Genomic DNA, 13,529 nt, shown 5'->3' on the forward strand with positions numbered 1-13,529 from the left:
AACTCATAGAAATTAAGTAAAAATGTCATAGAGCACAGAGAAAAGCACACTTCGAAATGGGAATCATTTCCCGAAACCCGTCGCGTAAAATATAAACAAAAGAAAATTGGGGCTGGTAGCAGAAAAGTTATTTATAAACAAATCCACTAACTGAATGTGTCCTACGGAAGAGCAACGATGCTGTTACTCCACAGCAGCGATCCCCACCGAGCGCTGAACTCCCCAAACGGCAAGAGTTCCCCCAGGTTGGTACTGTTTCCGATGGCTGAAGAGGTACGGAGAAGGCCCTCCGACGCCGCCGGCGAGCGACGCTGGAGGCTTGCACGTGTAGCCCGCGGCAGGCAGGCGGCGGTCGCCATTGGCTGGAGCCAGCGCCGCGCATGCGCAGTGGCGGGTGGCGGCTCCCCCCTCCGGGGCGCCCGGGGCCACAGCTTCCAGCCGGCGGCGCAGTCAGTGTCCAGTGGCAGGCGAGCCGTGGCGGTATGTAGCGCGCTGACGGATGCGGCGTCGCGATGTGTCGTGCATTGTGGTCGCGTTTGTGTAGGGGCCGCCTTCTGCATGGATATGTCGTGTTCCTCGGCCTCCTGCTGTTCCTACAGGTAAACCGACGCCCTGTGGATACCGACAGAAGACACTGCCTGCTACCACCATCACCTTTCTTTAATCGTATTTGTGTGTGTTGTTTATTTTGATGTTGAGTGCCAGTGAGAAAGCTTTGACGTCTGTACTCCTCTGTGTCGTTTGTGATATATCTGCGGATGGACCACGGATTTCTCAACAACTCGGCTAGGACCACTGCAGAATGTGTCACCGTTATGCTTCTGGAAATGACAACGGCTTCTCTGAGCGTTTCGGACTCGGTCCGAACATTAAATTTCTTTTTCTTTTGGTTGTGTCTGGGCGTTAAAGGCGTATTGCACTCATAGTTACTTTCGTTATTTATCACGCAGCTGCTAATGTTAGCTAGTTTTTATGCATGACGCGCAAGGGGGTCGCTCTGAGCGTCTATTTCAAAACAGAAGCGGGCTGGACTGGTGATGTTACAAACTCTCTTCATCAGATGAGTAGCTGCGGTTCTATACAATCAAAGATCTTCTAACACTTGCATTTCTCTTCCACTATTTGCATAAAGATGTAATTTTGAATGTAGTACAATGAGGTAAAAAGTCGTCTGTCGCTGTCTGACGCACAGCCCGATCAGTAAGGCAATCGTAATGTTTTCAGCTGCAGAGTCCTGCAGTGAAGTCGACTAGCGTTAAGATCATTTGCGTTACAAAGCTTTGGGAAGAGTTCTTCAATTACAGAAATTATACTGTGTTTCATGTATAATTCCTCAAACAAATGTGAGTGAAACGTGCAGTTAAGCGAACGAATGAGGTGATTTGAGCTCCAGATTTTTCCGTGATTTTCTTAAATAGTGAAAGTCAAACGACGGGTTGGTTCATTTGAAAGGGAATACGACCAATTTCGTTTCTCAATCCGCGCTTGTGCCCCCGTCTCTGATCACTTCATCGTCGACGAGACGTAAATGAAACGTGTGTGTGGCTACGGCCTCCCATCGAGTAGACCGGTCTCGTGGTGGAAGACTTGGAGACTTGGAGACTTGCGGGTCGATGAGGATGAAATGACGAGGACAACACACCACCCAGTCTCTGAGCAGAGAAAATCTCCAACCTGGCTGGGGGTCGAACTCAAGCCCCTCGCATGGCATTTTGCAGCCCTGACTACGCAGTTGTTGAGGCGGACTTGGCAAAATATTAAACCCTAGTATTACTACTTTCTTCACGTCATAGTCCGCAGCTACATGGACTGTCGCCGGATGGCTACAAAAGCAATGAGAATGTTTACATCTACATCTGTATCCTGCAAGCCACATATGCTGCGTGGGACAAGCCTCCGTGAGTGCTCGAACCTCTCGAATTTCGCTGTAGGAGAGAGAAATCTTTTGGCCAACTCTTCCCAAAAAGTGCGCCTCTGCTTTTGACAGCAAGTCATACCGTGATGCTCAACACGTCTCTTGCGATGTCTACAGCTAGAGTCGCTTCGAAACTGAAACTGTGACTAAACGCGCAGCTCTTCTTTGGATCTTACTCTTCATAACGCGTTCGAGCCGAAGCCTGAAGAAGGCAAGCGCGCCGAGCAGCGCGTGTGAGTTCTCGGTCGCGGCGGAGCGCCCGACAGCGAAGGCTGCCGCCGTGGGACCGGCGGGTCGCTGTCCTCAGCTACGCTGCGTCGCCGGAGCGCAGGTGCGCCGCGCCAGTAGGGGGACGGACAACTCGAGCTGGGCGCGCCCGCCCGTGGACCGCCACTGTGGCGGCCGCTCTGACTCACCTCCCAGGGTCTCCAGCGTGCTCGCAACAGCACTGGTCACCAACACAGGTCCGCGCGGCGAACAGAAATATTATCCGCACCGTATCGGCAAGTTCCTTATTAGCGTCGAAGTGTACTAAAATTCTGTAACAAACTTTAAACCGTTCGGTACGCCGGAACTCTGGCGGTACGATTGTCTCAGTCCTAAATTTTCGTCTGCTGAAGTCAGACCTCGTAATTTACGTTCGATACTCAACGTTCAGGGCGAGCGTGACCACTTTGTAATACAGCTTATCGTGTCATTCTTTTGTGACGTCCCACAAGTTACAAATTTCTGACTTAATTGCAAGAACGAATTTTGTGAAATTTTCTTGGAACATTTTTACAGCAATGGGAAGTTAGCTGTAGTCGTGTTACAAGTGTGTCGAGACGTCTTGCATAGGACCGTGTTTCACTGTCAAAGTTCCTGACAAATCTTTCATGAACGCGAGGACCACGCTCTTTCCGTACAGCTATGATAAGAGTACTTCATCACTCCGTTAAAATATATATTAAAAGTCTACCATAAAAGATGACTGACAAAAATCTTTTACAGTGTAACACAGGCCATGTTAAAAGTTAATCACATTTTACTTTTATTAACTGCACGTTAAATCATGTTCACGTATCACACTTCCCAGTGCAAATAAGCCGTTGTAGTGCGTACTTGTAAATGTTTTTAAAAGAAATGTTGACAACTTCGTTTACGTTTTACCGAACATTACTTGTGTCATATGTGATCGACAAGCAAGAGTCAGACTATGAAGGGAAGTTTCCAATAGACGAAATTTTCCTATAGCACATTTTATGGCGTTTTGTAGCACCTATATGATTGTATAAGTCCAAGTCCACACATTGGCGCCTAGACTGTTCGTCCAATGCGTCGATCGATGAAACTGCACGGGGAACCAACGTTGGCCCCAGTGTTGGTGCGAACCGTTGCTTGTCGGTATTTCGCCCAGACATCAAAGGACGTCGGTGCAGTATCGATACGCCGACCATACATTGCGCCAACGTTTTCTGTCTTTGCCGTTTAGAAACCGATATTGCTTGTTCGTTCGTTCGTTGTCGTCGTATTTACGTCAGCTGAATTTAGCTGAATTTTTCGAAATGGTTCTGGAGCAGTGGAGCAATATTACTCATGCTCAAAACCGCGAATGCATCGGCCTCGATCTGTGAGTCAGACGTGTTTACCATGGCTCTATACTAATTCAACTGAATGTTGTCTCCTATGTGTATGCGCTGCCCCGTAATATTGGCCAATGTTGGCGTCAGCAACGACACCATTGTGTGGACGAAGGATTACTCTTATTGCAAATGAAACACGAACGACTCAGGCGTAAGGTACTTGCTGGTTGGATGAAAATCGGATACACTAATAGTGCATACACTACTAAAAGTTATGGAAAACTACATATAGCCCTAGTAGGTTTCAGCAACACAGCTGGAAAACAAAGATAATAATGACAATGATTGTTCCGATAGTATGTAGCGCAAACAGATGCAAATTTTAATACTACACTGTACCTTTTAGACGTAAAGTAATTATTATCGTGTATATCTGGAGATATATCCTCGGATATCATTGATGCAGGAATTACTGCGGAATCCGCGGACATCTTCATCCACACAGATCTCTAGTTACCACATTTACTGGCAAATTCAGGGATGTAACACGAGAAATCTGCGAAAGTAAGGACTGATTAAAATATTCGTATACTATTCGCTGGATTCAGGTCTTAGAAACTTCCAGTGAGGATCTGAAAGAGACACTCGCACCTGCAAAGTATCCCAACGGATAGTCGTTGTGGAATTCATTAATCCTTTGTGCCTAATACCAATAGGACCGTCTTCGCAAGGCACAATTATTTTGTCTTAATGCCGCAGAAGATGTTCTATAATGCCTCCTCTTTCTTTCAGTTATATAACATAATTTTCAAAGAGTTGTGGCGTTCTTTCCCTTTTGTTACTGTTTTAAACTGTGATTTTCTTGTGTGTTTTCTTTTACCTTACTGGAGAAACATTTGGCGTAGTTTACATGATTTTCCGACACCCCACGTTTGAAGGTAGATTGTGCCATCCTTCATCGGTAAAGAGCACCCATTGATTGCGACATAACTGATGAAGAAGGTTGAGAACATGTGAGCACGAATGACTGGGAAAGCACACGTCTTGTCTGATCCACACCGTCTGCGTAGAACGAAACAATAAAACCAAATTGAAGTATCAGTTGATTTTATTAATACAGTAACAATAATATCTGGTTTAATCCCTCAGGTACCTTTGACCTACAGTTGGCGACTCTCTAGCCACTGAAAACTAATAAATTCTGCACCACAATATCATATGCTAGAAGGACACCATTTCAGATGTTGTGCACCAAAAACACCTTAAAGTCAGTGATTAAACCTTGAAATGCGCCGTACGATATTATTAAAATCATTCGCGGCTAATTATGGATTGTAATTTGTTTTTCTACTCATAAAACTGACGTTCGCAGCAGTCGACTTGATAATGCCCAAACGACCGAAAGCCAAATACTAGATTTTAAGAATAAACAGATTTAACAGTCAAAGACGAAAGGTTTTCAAAAAAAAAAAAAAAATGTGCCCGAAGCCCAAGCACAAAAAATCTGAAGGAATTGTGTTTTGCTAAGAGGGAGTTTACGAAGCATCCCCATATTACTGTTGAACCGACCAAATAAACAGAATTGCTCTTGTTCGGCCATGCCCATGCAACATCGACTGAGAACAATCAGTGTTGGTTGAGAATGGATTGCGTAAGCGTCTTGAATTAAAATTAAACAAGAATGGGACAGCAAATATCTCAGGGCCTTTCTATGACAGTATCTTGACGTAGTTTAAGAAAGCCGGGCGAAACTTAACGCAAGACACCGCCACAAGATTTAGAACCCGCTACTCCACAAATAGTGTCCTGAGTCTCCACCATTGCGTTACCTTCCACGACTAATGACTGAATAGTAAGTTTCATCCTTCCAAAATAACTTACATCTCCTCAGAATCGTTCCAAAGGCTGAGACGATCTAATACTCACTGCTCACACTGTTAAAACTTACGCTCAACGTATTCAAACCGTCACAAGAAATCATTTAAAAGACACCAGCACTGCCCGTAGCGATTTATCACAATTATTGGGACCTTCGTCTTCTAATGCGCGTTAGTTCGTGTTTAATCATCTTTAAAGACTTTTGGTGGTTGTGGAATAAGTATCAGTATCCAAATTTGATGCTTCCGGTAACTATTCAAGCATTACTCTAAATGATTTTCTGCCATGTTGGATAGCTTTCGGCTTTGGCAATGTCCTACGTTGGTGGAAAATTTTCAAGTTGTTCCGGGCTGTAACACTCTCCTCTACATCTATTTTTTCTTCCATAAAGGTCGTGGGAGGACATGGGCACACAGGCGCATGGCCCCTAATTCTGTGAGCTTCAAACCAACCTTATGGGCATGAGAGCTTTACTTACGTTTAAAGAGAGTGACCACTCGTCAACCAAAACGTTTTTTATATGTCTAAAATGTCCTACATAGCACAACATTAATCATAAGAGATCTCCTCCCTTTGTGTGTGCACATTATCTGCGTCTTATGTCAACTGATACTGACTAAATCACATTGTTCTTTTGCGAACAGTAACACTACTCTCTCAATTAGGTGAGTTATAGCCTTTACTACCATGTGCTTCCGAATAAGACCCTCCCTCGAGGAATACGAATTGACTTCTATCCATCAAAAAAATAGATCTCGATCCAATCATATATCTGATCGAAAAGTCCGAAACTACTCAGTGTGTAACTGTATCATAAACAGTGTGAAATTATGTGAACGAATTTTTCACGTGACTGCATGACTTCAAGAATAAAGGGAGGGAGTCGGACTTCATAGCATAGTTGTTTCCGAAAACCGTACTGACCTCAACACTGATCTCCTTCATCGTTATACCTCAAATACGCGTGACATGCAGCTTTAGAGAATATCAAACCAGCTGTAGCAATATGAATTCCTATGCAACAGTTGTTCACAGTTCTCAGATTCTGTGGTATCAGTAACACACGACCAAACGCCTGCAAACTACTTCCATACCAATTTTGTATGAACGTATATTTATTTCTTTGCTTCAACCACTACCTGTTAACGCTAGCAACTTTAATAATGACATTCATAGTCTGTTCGGTTCATGGATGGTAAATCGAAAATTTAGTTTTCCAACACTGAAGTTTGTCAAATTTATAAATACAGAATTCAGAGCAAAGAGTGAAATTTGACCATTTTATCGTTACGTTTAGTGCCTGTTCAACAAGGATATTGAAACAAGGAACTTCCGATAAGAGACTTCATTTTTCATACAAAACTTGTGGCTTCGTCTGTTCTTTTCCCGGAGCTATGATCCTGTTAAAATTTTGTAATCATAAATAATTTTTTGAAATAGTTTTTGAAATATTTTCCATGCCGAGAACGGGGTTATTAGAGCCTGTGACGTTAAGGTACCGTGAAAGATAATCTTTTTACGTGATATGTTACCCTCTAACCACCTATGAACAGATTTTCATAATTTGTTTGCACAGTAATCCAGTACAATCACGTACGTCAAGGTTCGCACATTGCCCTTCCACGGGTTGTTAATTATGTTACACGCTTCCATGACGACTGGAATAAGGAATTTCCCATGTATCGGGATTGGGCAACAATGTTTCATAGATATAGTACAAAAATTTTGTCTTACAAGTATGTTGCGTAGGGGCCAACACTTGTTTTATCCAATGTGAATGTCAGCGAATAGTGTATAACATGCCTGCAACAGTCTGCGAACGTAAAACTGTCACACAAAATAACATGTAGTTATTATAAGGCGCTGATCATGTCAAAATACTATAGAAACCAATGTCGAGTATTACCATGCTCTGATATTGACAGACAACATAAAAAATAAACTGTTAGATTCATAACAATTATATTCCACAATTACCGAAGTAGATTTTTTAAAATAGGTTTCTGATTGCGATAACAAGTAGAATCCATCGAAATACATACTTAAATATAAATGTATCAGATTCACCCCTAAGAATTTGACACTGTGCGTGATCGATTCTATTTGCAAACATTCTGTAGCCTTATTATCTAGTTTAAAACGCCGCGATGCACGCTGTGACCAACAGTATATATATTGACATCTGTATTAGCATCGTAAGACGCGATTAGCCATTACTCGTTCTGTATTCTTTTGAGTTTGGTGCAGTCCTGTGTATCTGGGTCCAACGCGATTATATTTGTTGTAATGCATTCTCACTAGTAGGAGTAAGTTTGAGATGTAGCGGACAACTGAAAAATTTTATACTCACCAATTACGACGTGTCTAGATAAATAACGTAAAATTCCTGGTCCTGAACAGGTTCCGATCCGAAATGCGCTACTATAAAACATAAATTTATCTTACGGTTAAGTCCGATTGAAGGTTGTTTTCGTAAATAGTGTAACGAGGTCCGTATAACACTGTAAAAGAAGTTATTCAAAGATATTTTACAAAGACTTTAGAATGTTCGATAGCGAACTGGTGCGCTTTTATTGCTTGTTGCGGTTACTGATTTCGAACAGTCAATCTTCAGACTGCTGCAGTACATTTATGAGAGGCACAATTTTCTTTGGCGCGTAACGGTAGACTAACAACAATTTTAAATGACAAAATTTGGAAATGGAAGCAAAACTAATTTCTGTTTGCACCGTAGGTATGACCAAATTAAATTTTTTACTCGTATACATTGAAAACTCCACTACATTTTTTGCGCAAGGTTCTCTGTAAACAAAGAGCCAATCATTGTTACCTCACACAAATGTACTGCAGCCTTCTGAGGACTAACAAATTTTACTGAAACAGTAATCGCAGGATGCAATAAAGAGATTGAAACATTTCTTCAATTTAGTGTTTGGTATTCGCACAACACCTTTTCTGCGAATCACTGCGTTAGAAACTAATGTTTTAGTCAATCCGTTGAAGATTTAAGGCTAGAGTTAAGACTGTGTGACGCACGAATTCGAGAATGGTGCTTCATTAGTCATTGGTCTACTTCCAACAGTAAAGCAAGGTATCCATCGCGACTTGGAATACTGCACCCGTTGAATGTGACTTCTCTTTGAAGGCGTGTAATTGCTTCCACCTCCTCGCTGGTTACGGAGAATTCTTTTGAGGAATCTTTCGTTAAGCAGTCATTGTTTCATGTTCCACGGTGGAGGTATTACTTTTGCATGCAGCAGTAAACAAAACGCTTTGGATGCCGCAACGGTTTCGTAGTTAGCGGTTTTTTTTTTTACGAAGGTTCATTCATAGTACGGCCGAATGCTGGGTCTTTTAATGGCTCGGGATGCAGGTGAGCGGTGGGTTGTTTTAATTATACGCGGAATGACGCATCCTGAAATATGACACTGGCGACGGTCGTGGAACAGGTTGGCCGTGCTCCTGAGTGAGGGAGGTGACCGTGGGAACAGCCGCCGGAAGCTTATTAACGTGGAAGGAACCCGTTTTCAGGAAACGTCCTCAGGAGCTGCACAGACTCCCCGTTCACTGCACTCATTAACAAAGAGACGGAAGAGCACTGTGATAAGTCGCGGGATCTGCACGCTAGATTATGAATGTGTGAGGTTCGCAGTGATAGCGAAACAATTACAGGCGGGAATATCTCAATTTAGATGTCACCCCAACAACTTTGGGAGAGTCGAGTCGTAATACAACTCCCCAGACACCGCCCTTTATATGCGTACTGTCACAAACGGGTTACTGTTGTGAAGTCAAGCCATAAAAAGCAGCAACAAAATAATATGCGCCATCATTACATATGATAGAAATGTTCCTTTCATTGTGCTAAAGCAAAGATGCTGATAAACGTTATATATACTTTGTCCCATAAAATTGCTCAAGAGCATGGACTCACATCAAATAGGACCAGCAGGGCATACTGAAATATACTTACAGGCCTCTAAATATCGCTTTCATTGGGATCAGGATCGTAAGATAATTTTAATTACAGCACCCACAGAGGCATTTAAATCATCATTATTCCCATACCCCACACGTGAACAGAACGGGAAATAACACTAATAATTGGTGTATTGCGATGTAACATCTGCCATGTACATCACAGTGATTCACAGAGCATAGACTTGGACGTAGATACGGGCTAAATGAAATAAAGGAATGATTTTCGAAATGACTATAAACGCCACAAAAGGGAAATTTTATGTTAAATGCCTGAGATAACATTCCTACCGTCAGTTAATAATTATCTGTACCGCTCTGCAGTGTGCTTTAGGCGTAGCTATCTTCAAGGCTTCTGTCAATTCCATTAGACGTATCAGAATTAAAGCAGCTGCATGCTGCTATTTGTGAAAAGTGTTAGGGATATGCTTGCGAATATCATCATTCACTCGCAAGCGAGCTATTAAATCACTGTTGTTTGCTATACATGCGCCAGTTATAATAAATAATTCATCCTCTTGGGCTCTCTAAAATAATATATTAAGAACACTGTATATATTTAATGCCTTGTCGCTGCTGATATCCTATCAATGGACTTATATATATATATATATATATATATATATATATATATATATATATATATATATATATATATATCGTTTTCCTTTTTTATTTTATTTATTTATTTTTCTGGGAAGAAGCCTCCAACAACCACTCATTCTTGGAGCTTCTGTTCATAGCTTAAGTTGGAGTGTATATTGTACGTTAAATGGGTCACAAATAGAGTAAATAATAACGTTAAAAATGAGCGTAGATGTAGCATGATTGGCAATCCTATTAACATTTCGGTAAACTCATTTCTAAAATAATAAATTCGTCGTGAAGTTAACTTTCGCTAAGTGATTTAAGGAACATCTTAGCGGCAAAGGCTAATTTGAGAGTTACAGTTGGAGTTTCGTGGAGAGCATCTATGTTTGTGCAATCTGACGTAAACCTGGGTGGCACGGTTTGTTCTGTAGGCTGTGTTATGTTGGAAAATTACTTTGTAAATAACGCTGTTTTATCTTCACGTAGCGTATGAACAATAATGACGTGAATTTTAGAATGGCACAAAGTTATAAGGAGAATGAACTGCGCACCATCTGCTCAGTTTCTTGCCCACAAAAGCCTGTCAAGTTCCTCGTTGTTGAAGTTAAGTGGCATGAAAGAATTCAACTGATGTACATCATCACTTGATATTTCTAAGGTATTCTTAATATCCAATTTGTCATTCACTGATTTTTCGAAGCTTCATACACGTTGTTAATTATTTCATTGACAATTGATACGCAACGACATAACTCCATTTTCTACTCAGAAATAATTATCAAATCTCCATCCATGATTCGCGAATAATCTTTCCCGTTACACCACTCTTTCCCATTTTAACACCAAGGGAATTCCAGCGTCAGCCATTCTGGTCGAAATTCACTATCTGTAATGTCCGAGATCTTGTTATATGTATAAAAATGTATTTAGAAACTAATCTTCAAGCGGTCAAAGCAGCTTGTTTATTTATTCTTGATAACTATTTTCGGTAAACTGGATGCCAAGAATAAATAAAAATGCTGCTTGTATTGTTAGTTGCTGATAGTCGCTATAGGTCACAGATGCTATAACTAAATCTATATGATTTTACCGCCCTTAAAAAATAAAATTTTGAGTTCGTGTATAGAACTGCAGTTAGAGCATATTCGTAATTTAAAATTCAACGTTTTTCGTAACCTCGGGTTTAAATAATTAGAAAGCATACATCTGAACCTGTGCGTTTGAAGACACATACTTGAACAACGTACACTTTGGAAATCGCTGTTGTCGATTTCTGAATGCCGATGACTTCGATAATTCTCATCGTTTGCTTAGCTTTTATCACAAACTTCGAAGCATTATTCTTCATAATGTTTGTGTAAGCACTGATTAGAGGAAACGAAAGTTATTTAGTTTATCTTCCTTGTAATTGGCTATCTTCAGCATAAACTACAAACAGAGAAGCACTGAACACTGCATAATAGTTTTCAGCGTGTCCAAGGGCTTCCCGAGTGCACTGCGACAATTTTTTAGGACTTTCTTTTTCAGATTTACTACACCTACAAAATTTTTTAGAACCTGTAACACTGCTAATTATGTCTCCATAAAATAATGTTTTTTCACTTGGTGGCCAGTAAATACCATTTATTGACTCGTTGCGAGATTAACGCATCACCAGAAACCTAAGAAGAAAAGTGGAATTCTTCATATGCACGTTGTCACGTTCCGGAGCAGTTAGCTCACACACGACACCGTAGCGTATAGATGTTGTGATGAGGAGTCACTCTCGAAACGCGTCAAAAATGTGAATTACTGAACACCAAGTGAAAAAAATACTTTCTAGCACCTAGTCAGTAGTGCTCTAAAAATTTTTGTTAGACAATGGTCGCAATCGTCGTATGCGGATAACATTACTTCATTCGCTATAGAAAATACCAAATAGTAATTCAGTACAGTGTATTTTTACAAAACTTTTCTGAGTTTATAAATACACTACTTCAACATTTATCTTCTGCACATGGAAGGTACATTCCAAAAATTAAAGATCGGCTAAATCACAGACAATCAAATTAAAGATCACCTAAATCATAGAATAGGAAATTAAATCGCCTAAATGACAGGACAGACATGGTTTGGTTCTTGTTTTTCTGCTGCTGCTTCTTTTTGATTTCTACAGATCGCCCAGCCTGCCTAATTACTATCTCATACTTTTGATGGAATTGTTGTAGCTTAGATTTCGAGTAAGATCTTCGCATCAGCAAAAGTCGTTTCCTTCCATGAAGTGCTGACGGCCAGTTTGCACTCCCCCTGTGTACTCGCTACGTGTAGCCAAGAGAGTCGTGGGGGGGAAACCCGCGTTGACTGCTGGCTGCAGCAGAAGAAGGTCGGTTCCTAGCAACAAGTTCTCTCTGGCACGGCTTCCAGCTAGCTAGGACGTCTTTCCTGCTTTATTCCTGTGTGGATCCAGGCCCGAAGTTACGTTGCCAAAGTGATCAACATTGTTCCCCGCTAGCGGATTTGCAAGCAACCTAGGCGTTCTCGGATGTAGTCTTAAGGAATGGACTTTCTTTGGTTCATGAAAAGAGACATGTTATGTTTTAACGCCTCATCAACAGGCTTACACCTTGACTATTCTGACATGTCTCGCTATACACCTAAAGACATGTTTACTTTTCTGATAGTCCCCGTTTAATATTAACGTCACAGTTGTTAGAAACACACAACTAAAAACCAATATTCATAAAGCAGCGCATACCGCGCTTTCCCCTTATCCTCTGGATCTTGTTTTCTTTCATATTACCGAACAGAGTTAGAGAACTGGCCGTTTCACACTTGCGCAGTGCTGTATTTTTAAAATTTGTGTATTTTGTAATTTGCCTTATGGAAAACATTTTCTTTTTATCCACCCAGACGTGAATAGGCACCTATATGAAATCTTCTGTGGATAAAATTTGTTTCTGTATAATAAAAGTTTGATTGTTTATCTACTTCAGGAGTAAAAATTATATAACATATGGTATTTTCTTTGGTTTGTTTCGATTGTTCATCTGAAAATTACATTGCTAGTGAAACTTAATTTTTACAGATCGGTTTTCGTACCCTTTTTTTGTCATTTTGTCACCATGTCGGGGATAGTGGTTATGTATGTGACTGTGCTTACATTTTCCAGCCAGTCTTGTATTTCTGGTGGGTACCTCTTTCTACTGCTGCTGACTAAATGGTTTTCACACAGTTTCTTTTATATAATTTCACTCACATTTACTTCAGACGTTTTTTTCAGGAAACGTGATTTGAACCGATACGTCTGTATCCGTATTCACTGAGAGGTATTATGTTATTGTCCCTGCTCACTTTCTCATCGTTTGCCTTATGGTTAATGTGGCGTTAGTTTCAAATGTTTCGTGAGAACTGCTGTGGTGATTATATATTTTAGTGTGTGTGAGTGCGTGAAAAATTAAACAAAAATCTTTGTGAAAGCAGTGAATACCAGTAGAAAGAGATATCCACAACAGGACAGAAAATGTAGCTATAGTCACAATCATAACTACTACAGACGAAAAAGTAGACTCCAGACAAGGGAAAACTTTTCTTCGTGGCTACTTTGCAGATGACATGCTGTGAGAATA

General features: G+C 40.9%; 1 protein-coding gene across 1 annotated transcript in view; it reads left to right on the forward strand.

The window, feature by feature from the left end:
* Positions 1-446: 446 nt before the first annotated feature.
* Positions 447-13,529, forward strand: part of LOC126266832 (protein jagged-1b) — a 521,463-nt gene continuing 508,380 nt past the window's right edge. Inside the window, exon 1 of the mRNA XM_049971392.1 lies at positions 447-599. Within this exon, the coding sequence (XP_049827349.1) occupies positions 513-599 (87 nt within the window). The 5' untranslated portion in view covers positions 447-512. The remainder of the gene's footprint in view (positions 600-13,529) is intronic.

The sequence above is a fragment of the Schistocerca gregaria genome, chromosome 4 (genome assembly GCF_023897955.1).
Source record: "Schistocerca gregaria isolate iqSchGreg1 chromosome 4, iqSchGreg1.2, whole genome shotgun sequence".
NCBI lineage: Eukaryota > Metazoa > Arthropoda > Insecta > Orthoptera > Acrididae > Schistocerca > Schistocerca gregaria.